Raw genomic sequence first — 12651 nt, 5'->3', positions numbered from 1 at the left:
TCAGTTTACCAGTTTGTAAGATGAGATTTGTCTGAGAGGCCACGGGTAAAGCGCCTGGCACGGGGCATGGTACACAGTAAGTGCCCACTGTGGGACGGGCGCACAGGATCGCGTGGAATCCAGGGTGCAGGGTCTTTGCCGAGAGAGGCGGGTGAGTTCGGTGCGGGGGGCTGGGGCGCGGGGCAGAGAGGGAGGGGGAGGGTCGGCGGGTGCGGAGACCCTGGGCTGCAGCCCTGGCCCCTCCCCGCCCCTTCCTTCCTCTCCCCTCCCCTATCTTCCTCCCCTCCCCTGCCCACCCCTCGGCTCCTGGGTCCGAGGCCAACTAGCAGGCTGTGGGCGTGTCGAAGGCCGCAGGGGGCGTGCGGCGGCGGCAGGAAGGGGCGGGGGGCTCCCGAGCCCCAGCAGGAAGAGGCGAACCCACCGGCCATCGCGGGCCCAGCGCGTGTCCTCGCTTTGGACCTCGCCATGTGGTGTCTCCTGCTCGCCTTGGCCACCTTCGCGCCTGCCGTCGGGGTGAGTCTGGGGGCGTCCGGCGCCTCGGTGCTGGGCCTGGCGTCGCCCACGACCACCGAGGCCCCGGTCTCCACCCCGGCCCCGCGTAGCAGCCAGGCAGAGCTGTCCGCTGGGAACGAGAACGGTGAGCTCCCGACCCACGGCCCGCTTCTTCCGCGGGCCGGTTGTCCCACTCCTCCGCCCCCCGTGTGGCGACCCCTCCCCAGCACGCGCACACACACCCCACACATGCCACACACGCCACACTCCGTGCCCAGCGCCTGTGTGGCAACCCTTCCCCACGCACACACACTCCCCGCCCAGTACAATGGCTGCTGAGTCAGCAGCCCCAGTTCCCTGCCAAACCAAGTCAGCAGTCCTGGGACAGGAGCCAGTTGGATGCTGCCTCTTCCAGCCCCAAACTTTCCCTTTTCACAGATGAGGAAACTGAGGCCAGAGCCAGGAGGAGGGGAGAAAGAGGTGCAGACAAAGGAGGAGGGTGCAGAGCAAGACTGTGGGAAAGAGCTTGAGGGCAGGGGCTGGAAGGAAAGAACCGAGGAAGGGAGGAAGAGCTCTCTGCCAGGAGGAACGTGGCACTGCCTGGGGAGGGGAGGGGGAAGGCTGCCTGACTTCCCACCTTTTCAGATGTGGGAGTAAGAGAGGAGGAAAGCAAGGGGATTGGCAGCCTAGGAGGGCTTCTTGGGAGAGGCAAGTGGAACTGGTCCTGAAGGGTATCTCTGAATTAGGAAGAGCTGAAGAGGAGGGCAGCCAAGAAGGAAACAGTCTGTGCAAAGGCACAGGGCACCTAACACAAAAATGTACAGCATGTTCTAGGGGCATCTGTGGAGCTAGGCTGGTGGGGAACTAGTGGCACCTGCCCTGTGCAATGAATGCTTTGTACTGAAGGGCAGGCAGGGCAGGGGTCCAGCTCTGGACAGCCTGAGCACCCGGGCAGACATGGATTTGAGGACGGGACATCTCAGCTCAGACGGCAAACATAATGATGGAGGTGGTACAGAGGCTTTGGGGCATGAGACCGAGTCTGGAGCTAAGGAAGGCTCCTTGAAGTGCATCTGGGCTGAGATGCAAAGGAAGAATGGGAATTAGGCAATAAAATCAAAGGTGGTGGATGACAGGGGAGGGGACAGCCAGGCAAAGAAGGAGTTAAAGAACCAAATTCAGCTCTTTGGAGTAAGCAGATAGTTCCTAGTGGCAGTGTAGCTCTCTATTGGTGAGGGCCAAGCCGTCAGAGGGGAGAAGGAATCAAGGAAGTGGCTGGAGAGGTAGGTTCGGGGTCAGCCTGCGGGCCTTTAAGTCCATGCCAAGGTTCTTGGATATGTGTGGTGGGGCCTGTTGTGGACTTGCAGGCTTTCTTGGGCTGGCAGACCTCTCCATCTGGGGTTTCGTGTCATCCTTTCCTTCCCTGGCGCTCTGCCTCCTTGGTCCCCAGGGACCTCAGAACAGCATGTCCGGATTCGAGTCATCAAGAAGAAAAAGATCATCATGAAGAAGCGAAAGAAGCTAACTCCCCCGAGACCCCCGGTGACTGCCAGGGCTTCAGTGACCACCAGCCCTGCAAGGACCCTTGACCTCCCCGAGAAGCAAGAACCAGGTACCACCGTTCCAGGGGCCCTGCCCAGACTTGCAGTCTCGGGCAAAAACTAATGTAGCTCTTGGTCTCCTGGGCATAGACATGCCCCCAGCCTGTCCAACACACGGGCAAGCTTAGGCTTAGCTTCCTACGTGCCCTGACCCCTCTTTCTCTGGTCCCATTTTACTGCTCTGTCCCTGTCCCAGACTGTCCCCCTTTGGGCCTGGAGTCCCTGCGAGTTTCAGATAACCAGCTCGATGCATCTAGCAGCCAGTCCTTTGGTCTTGGACCACACCGAGGACGGCTCAACATCCAGGTCAGCAAGGCAACCCTTAGGACCTACTTACTTGCCCCTCCCACCTTTGGTTAAGGCTTACCCCATACTGCCTACCTGGTTCTGATTACTATGTCCTGTGTCCACAGTCAGGCCTGGAGGATGGTGATCTTTTTGATGGGGCCTGGTGTGCCGAGCAGCAGGATGCCAAGCCATGGCTTCAGGTGGATGCTAGGCACCCCACCCGCTTCTCAGGCATTATCACACAGGGCAGGAACTCCATCTGGAGGTGAGGCAGGACATCTCCAGACCAGGGAAGTCATGGGCAGACTCAGGAGGACTGGGGTGGGAGTCCTGGGAGCCACCCATGATCTCTACCCATCTTTCCTGCCAGGTATGACTGGGTCACATCATACAAGGTCCAGTTCAGCAATGACAGTCTTACCTGGTGGGGGAGTAAGAATCGCAGCAGTGGGATGGACGCGGTGAGAGGTCCCATGGTGGCTGGGGCCCTCTATGCTGGGAGTTGGGCTCCTGGCCCACTGTAGGGTGCTGGGCTGGGCTGGGGCTCCTCTGAGGACAAGGAACAGGTGTCCACTTGGGCATCCCAGGAGAAAGGGGGTGGTTGTCAGGATGGGTGGCACTCAGCAGACAGCCTTGGGAGGCAGGCTGCTTTGGATCATGCCTGTATCCTCCCCAAATACTTCCTCCATGCCACAGCCTCCTGCTGGAACACCCTTTCTGGTGATGGGCCCCTGGTCCTTGCATCACTTCTCACCTCCTCATAGCTCTGGCTTCCCCATCTCAATGACCCCTTTTTACCCCAGGCTACAGTGTGGGGTCCTGGCCAGCTTCAGGATTGGCTGCTCCTGAGTCACATGGCCATATTGGTTTAATGAGCTGTGACCAAAACGGAAAGCGTGGCTGCCTAGGGCTGCCTGCTGGCAAAGGCTGTGGGCAGCGGTCTGTGTTTGACACAGTGGGCAAGTCTCCAGCTGAGCCTACTGGGGTGGATTTTCCAGTGAGCTCAGCGGCCTGAGCTCCTTCCCTGGGCCCTCCGCCAGGCTGCTGGGGTTCAAGCCACCCTTACAAAGGACTTGATGCCCCCAGGTATTTCCTGCCAATTCGGACCCAGAGACACCAGTGCTGAACCTCCTGCCTGAGCCGCAGGTGGCCCGTTTCATTCGCCTGCTGCCCCAGACCTGGCTCCAGGGAGGTGCATCCTGCCTCCGGGCAGAGATCCTGGCCTGCCCAGTGTCAGGTGGGCTGTAAGACAAGGGTTGGATGGGCAGGGCGCACCCTCCACTGGGAACTCCCCCTTTATTGGGAACTCATCCTCTACCAGATCCTAATGGTCTGCTCCCTGAGGTCCCTGTGCTGGGATCCTCCGACACACTGGACTTCCGGCATCATGATTATAAAGCCATGAGGAAGGTAACCCCTATGACCCAAGAGGGAGGATCTGCCCATCTCAGGTCCCCCGCCTACCAGGGCATAACTGGCTATGATTGCCCTCGTGTCCTCCCTCATCTCACCCTCCTGTTGACCCCTAAACTGCCCCAATTTCCCTTGTTATGGCGCCTCCCTTATTCTGACCCTTCCTTCTGGTCTGCTGCTGCCCACTCCTGTACTGTGCCGTGGTGTCCCCATCTGTATGGGCCACCACAAGCTTTCGAAGTCCTTCCGTGGCCACATGTGGTCTGACCCCTGGGTCTGATCTTCCCATGCCCTGCACCATGGGAGGTGCACTCCGCCCCGCAGCTGATGAAGCAGGTGAACGAGCAATGCCCCAACATCACCCGCGTCTACAGCATTGGGAGGAGCCACCAGGGCTTGAAGCTGTATGTGATGGAAATGTCGGACCAGCCTGGGGAGCATGAGCTGGGTACTGGCAGGTGGGGTGGGAGAGGTGGGCACAGCGGCAGGGAGGGGCAGGGGCATGAGCCAGTTGCGAGCACCTGTGTGCTCCCAGGAGAGCCTGAGGTGCGCTACGTGGCCGGCATGCATGGGAATGAGGCCCTGGGGCGGGAGTTGCTCCTGCTCCTAATGCAGTTCCTGTGCCGTGAGTTCCTGAGAGGGGACCCGCGGGTGACCCGGCTGCTCACCGAGACGCGCATTCACCTGCTGCCCTCCATGAACCCTGACGGCTATGAGACTGCCTTCCGCCGGGTAGGCCACTTGGCCCGAGGGCCAGCCTGCTCCTGTCATGGTGCCTGGAGCCTGCTTGGCTTGAACAAACCTCGTCCCTGGCAGGGCTCGGAGCTGGTGGGCTGGGCAGAGGGCCGCTGGAACCATCAGGGCATTGACCTTAACCATAATTTTGCTGACCTCAACACACCACTGTGGGAAGCAGAGGATGATGGGCTGGTGCCTGACAGTGTCCCCAACCATCACCTGCCACTGCCTACTTACTACACCCTGCCCAATGCCACTGTGAGTATTCTGGGGGCAGTGGTGGAGGGCCACCCTAGGGGCCTTTGTCTCTGTCTCCCACCCCCCTGACCTGCCCTTGTCCAGGTGGCTCCTGAAACGCGGGCAGTGATCAAGTGGATGGAGCGGATCCCTTTTGTGCTAAGTGCCAACCTCCACGGGGGTGAGCTCGTGGTGTCCTACCCCTTCGACATGACTCGGACTCCGTGGGCTGCCCGCGAACTCACGCCCACCCCAGATGAGGCAGTGTTTCGCTGGCTCAGCACTGTCTATGCTGGCACTAATTGGGCAATGCAGGACCCAGATCGCCGACCCTGCCACAGCCAGGACTTCTCCTTGTATGGCAACATCATCAACGGGGCTGACTGGCACACAGTTCCTGGGAGTATGTGCCCAAGGGTGGGGTTAGCTCTGTCCCCATAACTCTGCCCAATAAGACAGTCTGCTCTCACATAACCACTGGTGTCAACTGTCACCAGGAAGTGTCTCCCAGAGGAGGGCACCAGGAGGGCAGGGCTCCCATCCCGCCCCTTTAGGCTCCAGTGTCTGCGGTACCCCTAGGCATGAATGACTTCAGCTACCTACACACCAACTGCTTTGAGGTCACTGTGGAGCTGTCCTGTGACAAGTTCCCTCACGAGAACGAGCTGCCCCAGGAGTGGGAGAACAACAAAGATGCCCTTCTCACCTACCTGGAACAGGTCGGACCTGAATCCCCCCTGTGCCCAGCCTGCCTGAGTCACTCCTGACTGGTCTCTTCTCCATGTTGATGCAGCTCCCAATAGGGAGCTGAGCCTAAGGTCAGGCTGAGCATTCTGACTCACAGGTGCCATGGGTCACACTCACTCAGCATCAGATTGACTTGGAGGGATACAGGACAGGAATCACAGTTTGCCAGCGGGGTGGCATAAGACATTGTTAGCAGGTGGGAATAGACCTGACAGCAGTCCAGGCAATTGTCCATAGAGCTGACCCAGAGCTGTTCTCAGAAAAGAGTCCGATTTTGCAAGTGCAGGAAATGCCCTGGCATAGACACTTCACTTTTCACTTTGACTCCGTAAGTATAGTTTCCAAGAGTTCTAAAACACAAGGCCAATAACAAGAGTCACTGAACTCGGGAAAGCCCATAGATATGCCCTCCTGCCAGGCGTTTATAGTTCTCCCAATCCAGGTGCAATTTGTCAATCAGGAGATACTTTCACCAGAGTATTGTCACGTAGGAACAGAGTAGACGCACCACCTCTATCAAATTTGTGGGGAACAGAGCCAGAAAATGAACTGAAGGCCACATTTTCACACAGAAGGAAAGGGGTTTTGATAACCTTTTCCCACACAGGTGCGCATGGGCATTGCCGGAGTTGTGAAGGACAAGGACACGGAGATTGGGATTGCTGATGCTGTCATTGCCGTGGATGGGATTAACCATGATGTAACAACGGGTGGGTGTGTGGGGGAGGGGATGGGGGGAAGTGGGGGAGGCTTTAGCCCGGTCAGAAGCTGAGGACCACTGGACCCTGATCTTGCCCTTCACTCCTCTCAGCATGGGGCGGGGATTATTGGCGCCTGCTGACCCCAGGGGACTATGTGGTGACTGCCAGTGCTGAGGGCTACCACACAGCGACTCGGAGCTGTCGGGTCACCTTTGAAGAGGGCCCTGTGCCCTGCAATTTCCACCTCACCAAGACTCCCAAACAGAGACTTCGAGAGCTGCTGGCAGCTGGGGCCAAGGTGCCCCCGGACCTTCGGAGGCGGCTGGAGCGGCTGAGGGGACAGAATTAACACCTCTAGCCGAAGAGCCCCAGAGCCTTGGGCAGGCTGGACCTGTCCAGAACTGAAGGAGGGGGCTTGGAGAGTTGGGAGGGAGGGACCAAGTAGGGGGAAAGGTGCTTAGGCTCATTAAAGCTATTTGGTACCTCAGCCAATCTTCCTGTGGTCTGTATGTCGCAAGTCCTCCACCTGGGCCAGGCCTCAGCTTCCCCGATCCTATTCTGCACACACTTGCATACTCTCATCAGTTGACTTCTTGAAAAATAGTGTGGAAAGAGGATCCCACCTCCACTGGTTCTTCCTCAACCAGGGCTTGGCAGAGCAACTCTTCAACCCATCAACTTCTGCGGCAGACGCCACTTGGTGCTGTTAAACGTTCTGTAAGCACCTGCTCAGTGCCAAGCATGCAAGGAGTCAAGGGTAAACAGTGCCCATCAACCTCCTGGGGCTCCCAGTCAAGAGAGGGGACAGGCGTGCCAAGGTGGAGGCTGGCTGCTGTGGGAGCAGAGACCGGGGAGGTGTACACATGGGAGTGGAATACAGCGCTGCGGTTCAGTCAGGATGCAACAGAGGTGACGGTTCTCGAAGTTCAGGTGGGAGGCAGGTATGGTGTCGGAGCATGGACAGGGACAGCTCCAAGGAGAAAACCAGAGCTAGAACAGCTGAGAGCATTTGGGTTTGCTTCACCAGCCATTTTTGGAGTGTTGGTAAATGACAGCATTCGATTCGTTTCTTTCAGACTGAAGGGGAAGTTATGTGTCGGTCAGTACCTTGCCAGGAAAATAACCCACTCTAGGTATTTCAAGAAGAGGGGAATTTAATGCTGGACATTGGGTATAAAGGTGTTGAAAGAGCTGGATGAAAAAAAGGGAGAAGGGAGTTTTACTTAGAAATCAGGAAGCTGATAACACCCTTGGTTTGGGTTTTTTGTTTGTTAGTTTTTTTTGGCTGTGTTGGGTCTTTGTTGCTTCGCGTGGGCTTTCTCTAGTTGTGGCGAGTGGGGGCTACTCTTGAGGTGCACGGGCTTCTCAGTGCGGTGGCTTCTCTTGTTGCGGAGCAGGGGCTCTAGGCGTGCGGGCTTCAGTAGTTGTGGCACGCAGGCTTAGTTGCTCCACGGCATGTGGGATCTTCCTGGACCAGGGCTCAAACCCATGTTCCCTGCATTGGCAGGTGGATTCTTTTTTTTTTTTTTTAATTTATTTATTTATTTTTGGCTGTGTTGGGTCCTCGTTTCTGTGCGAGGGCCTTCTCCAGTTGCGGCAAGTGGGGGCCACTCCTCATCGCGGTGCACGGGCCTCTCACTATCGCGGCCTCTCTTGTTGCGGAGCACAGGCTCAGTAATTGTGGCTCACGGTCCTAGCCACTCCGCGGCATGTGGGATCCTCCCAGACCAGGGCTCGAACCCCTGCACCGGCAGGCAGATTCTGAACCACTGCACCACCAGGGAAACCCCGGCAGGTGGATTCTTAACCACTGCGCCACGAGGAAAATCTTGGTCTGGTGTTTATAAGCCTGATGTTGGTGCTGGTGCTGGAGCCCACAATCACCTGTGGCCACCAGTAGCCAGCTGTGATCACTTGTGGTCGCCTGCTGTGGCTGGAGTCAGAAAGATTTCTCCCTTCCTTCCACTTTCTAATCTCCAACCTATGAAGTCCACTGGCAAAATCTAACCGTAACCTAGTTTGCAAAGAAGTCCACAAAATATAGTTTCCAGGCACCTTAAGCCCCCTGCAATTCAGAGGAGAGCTTGCAAGGGCAGGAATGTGGCAAATACTGACAGGCAAACTATGGCACAAAGACATCCATGTAGCCTATTATGTAAGCTTTGCCTAGTGCTGGGCTGTTGTATTGTCTCTGTCTCTGCCTGTCTCTCATTTTCAATCTCAGATCACCATGAGGGATTTAGTACCACATCTCCCATCTCCCTGCTCCTTTTCTCCCCACCTCCAATGCTTCTTATACAGCATAACTCTTTACAAAAAAAAAAAAAAATTTATTCATCGAAGTTTAATATATATAATCAAAAGTACACATAAGTGCACAGCTTATTGGCACAGTAAATTAGAAGACATGACTCAACTGTAATTACAACAAACTCCAAGTGTAAAGATATGGGCACCTTGAAAGTAGAAGGATAAAAAAAGATGTATCATGCAGACATTAATTAAAGGAAAGCAGGAGTGGCTATCTTAATATCAGATAAAGTTGACTTCAGGGCAAAGAAAATTACCAGAGACAGAAAGGGACATTGTATAATGATATAACTGAACACAGCTAGCCTTGTCTGCTGGAAGTTTCCAGTGAATCTTTCCCTTCTCTCTTAGGTACCCTAGAAACAGCTAGTTCAGCGTAACTGAAATGACATGTGAACTCAAGCTCTGGATTTCCCCCATTTCTAGTAAGACATTTCCCTGGCCAGAAAACTCCCTCTGTTACATAGTTGTCAAGGGATTCCAAGGTTCCTTCTACTTTCCTCATAAATATGCAAAGTGGCATGAGAATGGGGCCCCTCTCCTGCTCTTTTAACAGCGAGATCAGCCCTTCCTGGCCTAGCAAGCCATCTTTTGGATAATGGGACTTTGAGGCATTATATGCATGATCCCAGCTCTTTGCCGAGAAGTTCCCTCCAATAAACCCTGATTTGTGTCTGTACCACGTGTCATTAGAGGTGTTTGTCTTTGCATTACGCTTGACGTATATGACAAGATGAAGAACACTCAGCGTAATCTAGTAAAACTGAAGGCACACATGCCCCTATTCCTGGGTATATAATATATACTGTAGGGAAACCCTTGCACATGTACAAAAAGATATGTGAATGCATATAGCAGCTTTAGTTACAATAGACTCAAATTGGAATCAACCCAAAAATCCATCAAGAGTAGACTGGAGAGTAAAATATGGTACATTTATACAATGGAATTGTATACAGGATGAAAACAAACAACCACTATATACAACATGGATGACTCACAAAAACAATTTTGAGTGAAATAAGCAAAGCACAAAAGGAAAATTACATTGTTTATGGACTGCATAAAATAATAAAAGCAAGGATATGATTATGATAAAAGTTAGGATAGTGATTGATTCTGGGAGGATCAATGGAGCAACAGTCAAGGAGGAGAACATGGCAGGGGGTGGGGAGGCTTCTGAAGTGCTAGTAACAGTTTTTTTCTTTACCTGATGAGAATCCTTTGGTGTTCACTTAAAAATATATGTTAAACTTTGTGTGAACATTTTATGTACTTTAAAAAAAGTATCCATTTTCATTTATTAAAAATTTGCATATAATAAAATTCACTTTTTGGATGTACATTTCAATGAGTCATGCACAAAGATTCTTGTAACCACCACCATAGACACAGACATAAAGAATTCACTTGTGCCATCCCTTGTATTCAGACTCTCCTCCCATCCCAACCCTAGGCAACCACTGATCATATTTCTGTTCTTACATCTTTGTTTTAGCTCAGTGAATTCTCAGCAGGATAAACCTAAAAAGCTCTACATCTAGACATATTATCAAACTGTCAAAAACCAAAGACAAAGAGAGAATCTTGAAAGTGGCAAGAGAGAAGCGACTCATCATGTACAAGGGACAAAAAAGAGATCTTTTGTCCATTTAAAAATTTGGGTGGTTTTCTTACTTTTGAGTTTTGAGAGTTGGATATAAGTCCTTTGTCTGATAAGTGACTTGCGAATATTTTCTCCAATCTCTTGCTTATCTTTTAATTCTCTTGCTAGTGTTCTTTCTTTAGAGAAGTTTTAAATTTTAAAAAGTTTAGTTTATCAATTTTTTCTTTTATAGATGGTACTTTTGTGTGCTGTCCGAGAATTCTTTGACCAAAAATCATGAAGATATTTTTCCTATATTTTCTTCTGAGAGTTTTATAGTTTTACATATTACATTTAGGTTTATGATCCCTTTGAGTTAATTTTTATATATGTGAGATGTAAATTGAGGTGTTTTTTGTTTTTGTTTGTTTTTTATCTTTTTAAATTTTTGGGTGTGTTGGGTCTTCATTGCTGTGCGTGGGCTTCCTCTAGTTGCAGAGAGCGGGGGATGCTCTTCATTGCAGTGCGTGGGCTTCAGTGGTTGCAGCACATGGGCTCAGTAGTTGTGGCACACGGGCCCTAGAGTGCACAGTCTTCAGTAGTTGTGGCTCGAGGGCTCTAGAGAGCAGGCTCAGTAGTCGTGGTGCACGGGCTTAGTTGCTCTGAGGCAGGTGGAATCTTCCCAGACCAGGGATCGAACCTGTGTTCCCTGCACTGGCAGGCAGATTCTTAACCACTGCACCACCAGGGAAGTCCCTGTTTGTTTGTTTTTTGCATATGGAGGTCCATTTTTTTTACAGCACCTTTTGGTGAAAAGACTGTTCTTTCTACATTGAAATGCCTTCATACCTTTGTTAAAAATCTGTTGACCGTATTGATGTGGGTCTACTTCTGGAATTTTTAGTCCATTGCATTGGTATGCATCTATTCTTTCACCAATACCACACTGTCTTGACTACTGTAGTTCTATGATACATTTGACAATTGGGTAGTATGCACATGCAAAAGAATGAAGTTGGACTCTTACCTTATGTCATATCCAAAAATTAACTCAAAATGGATCAAAAATCTAAACTTAAGAGTTAAAACTATAAAACTCCTAGAAGAAAAAGGGGAAATCTTCATGACATTCGGTTTGTCAATGATTTCTTGGATATGACATCAAAAGCACAGGCAACAAGAGAAAAAAATAGATAAATTAGACTTCATCAAAGTTAAAAACTTGTGTGCATCAAAGAACACTGCAAAAGACTGAAAATATAACACACAGAATGGGAGAAAATATTTACAGAAGTTTAAATATCCAGAATACATAAAGAACCCCTACAACTCAACAACAAAACAAACTAATTCAAAAATGGACAAAGGACTTGAATACATTTCTTCAAAGAAGATATACAAATGGCCAATAAGTACATGAAAAGATGCTCAACATCATTAGTCATTAGGGAAATGCAAATCAAAACCACAATAAGATAGCACTTCACACCCATTAAGATGGCTATTAGCAATAAAATGGAAAATAACAAGTTTTGGCAATGATGTGGAGAAATTGGAACACTTGTGTATTGCTAGTGGGAATGTAAAATATTACAGCTGCTGTGGAAAAGAGTTTAGTGGTTCCTCAAAAAGTTAAACATAGGGCTTCCCTGGTGGTGCAGTGGTTAAGAATCTGCCTGCCAATGCAGGGGACATGGGTTCAAGCCCTGGTCTGGGAAGATACCACATGCTGTGGAGCAACTAAGCCCGTGGGCCACAACTACTGAGCCTGTGCTCTGGAGCCCATGAGCCACAACTACCGAACCCCACGCGCCTAGAGCCTGTGCTCTGCAACAAGAGAAGCCACTGCAATGAGAAGACTGCACACAGCAATGAAGAGTAGTCCCCGCTCTCCACAACTAGAGAAAAGCCCACGCACAGCAATGAAGACCCAACACAGCCAAAAATAAATAAATAAAATAAATAAATTTATTTTAAAAAGGAATAAAATATTTTTTTTAAAAAACCAGAATTGCCAAATGACCCAGTAATTCCACTTCTAGGTATATATCCAAAAAAATTTAAAGCAGGAACTCAAACAGATATGTGTACACCAATGTTCAGAGTAGCATTATTCACAATAGCCAAAAGGTAGACAAAATCCAAGTGTCCATCAAAGAATGAATGAATAAACAAAATGTAGTATACACACAATAGAATATTACTCAGCCATGAAAAGGAATGAAATTCTGATATGTGCCATTAAAGACAAAACGTGTTAGCAAAAAAACATTATGTTAAGTGAAATAAGCCAGACACAAAAGGACAAGTATTATATGTTTCCATATAATTCTTATATGAGGTACTGGAATAGGCAAATTCATAGAGACAGAAAGTAGAATAGAGGTTACTTCATACAACTCAATATCAAAAAACCAAACAACCTGATTAAAAAGTGGGCAGAAGAACTGAAGAGACGTTTTTCCAAAGAGGAAATGCAGATGGCCAACAGGCACATGAAAAGATACTCACCATTGCTAATCATCAGGGAAATACAAAT

The 12651-nt window shown here is 50.6% G+C and overlaps 1 protein-coding gene across 3 annotated transcripts; it reads left to right on the top strand.

Moving 5' to 3' along the window:
• Positions 1-60: 60 nt before the first annotated feature.
• Positions 61-6704, top strand: CPXM1 (carboxypeptidase X, M14 family member 1). 3 transcript variants are annotated; one of them, XM_082428501.1, is made up of 15 exons: positions 61-151; positions 348-637; positions 1943-2104; positions 2290-2399; positions 2507-2646; positions 2752-2842; positions 3468-3618; positions 3703-3791; positions 4119-4242; positions 4330-4526; positions 4611-4790; positions 4875-5172; positions 5349-5488; positions 6124-6226; positions 6328-6704. In XM_082428501.1, exons 2-15 carry the CDS (start codon positions 466-468, stop codon positions 6564-6566), a joined length of 2196 nt encoding a protein of 731 aa, XP_082284627.1. In that variant the 5' UTR covers positions 61-151; positions 348-465; the 3' UTR covers positions 6567-6704. The 3 variants fall into 3 exon arrangements, with proteins under 3 accessions (XP_082284627.1, XP_082284628.1, XP_082284629.1); XM_082428502.1 differs by lacking the exon at positions 61-151 and having other exon boundaries at positions 437-513; XM_082428503.1 differs by lacking the exons at positions 61-151; positions 348-637 and adding an exon at positions 992-1775.
• Positions 6705-12651: the final 5947 nt, after the last annotated feature.

This window comes from Balaenoptera physalus (assembly GCF_965194825.1).
Source record: "Balaenoptera physalus genome assembly, chromosome: 16".
In the NCBI taxonomy this organism is placed as follows: Eukaryota; Metazoa; Chordata; class Mammalia; order Artiodactyla; family Balaenopteridae; genus Balaenoptera; species Balaenoptera physalus.
This window is presented reverse-complemented; position numbering and strand designations above follow the sequence as displayed.

What these genes read in the sequence shown, in the direction of transcription:
- CPXM1 (XM_082428501.1), top strand. Translation starts at nt 466, where the DNA reads ATGTGGTGTCTCCTGCTCGCCTTGGCCACCTTCGCGCCTGCCGTCGGG. An exon ending in CCCCGAGAAGCAAGAACCAG is followed by an intron (nt 2,105 to 2,289) that starts GTACCACCGTTC and finishes TCCCTGTCCCAG; the next exon opens with ACTGTCCCCCTTTGGGCCTG. An exon ending in GGCAGGAACTCCATCTGGAG is followed by an intron (nt 2,647 to 2,751) that starts GTGAGGCAGGAC and finishes CTTTCCTGCCAG; the next exon opens with GTATGACTGGGTCACATCAT.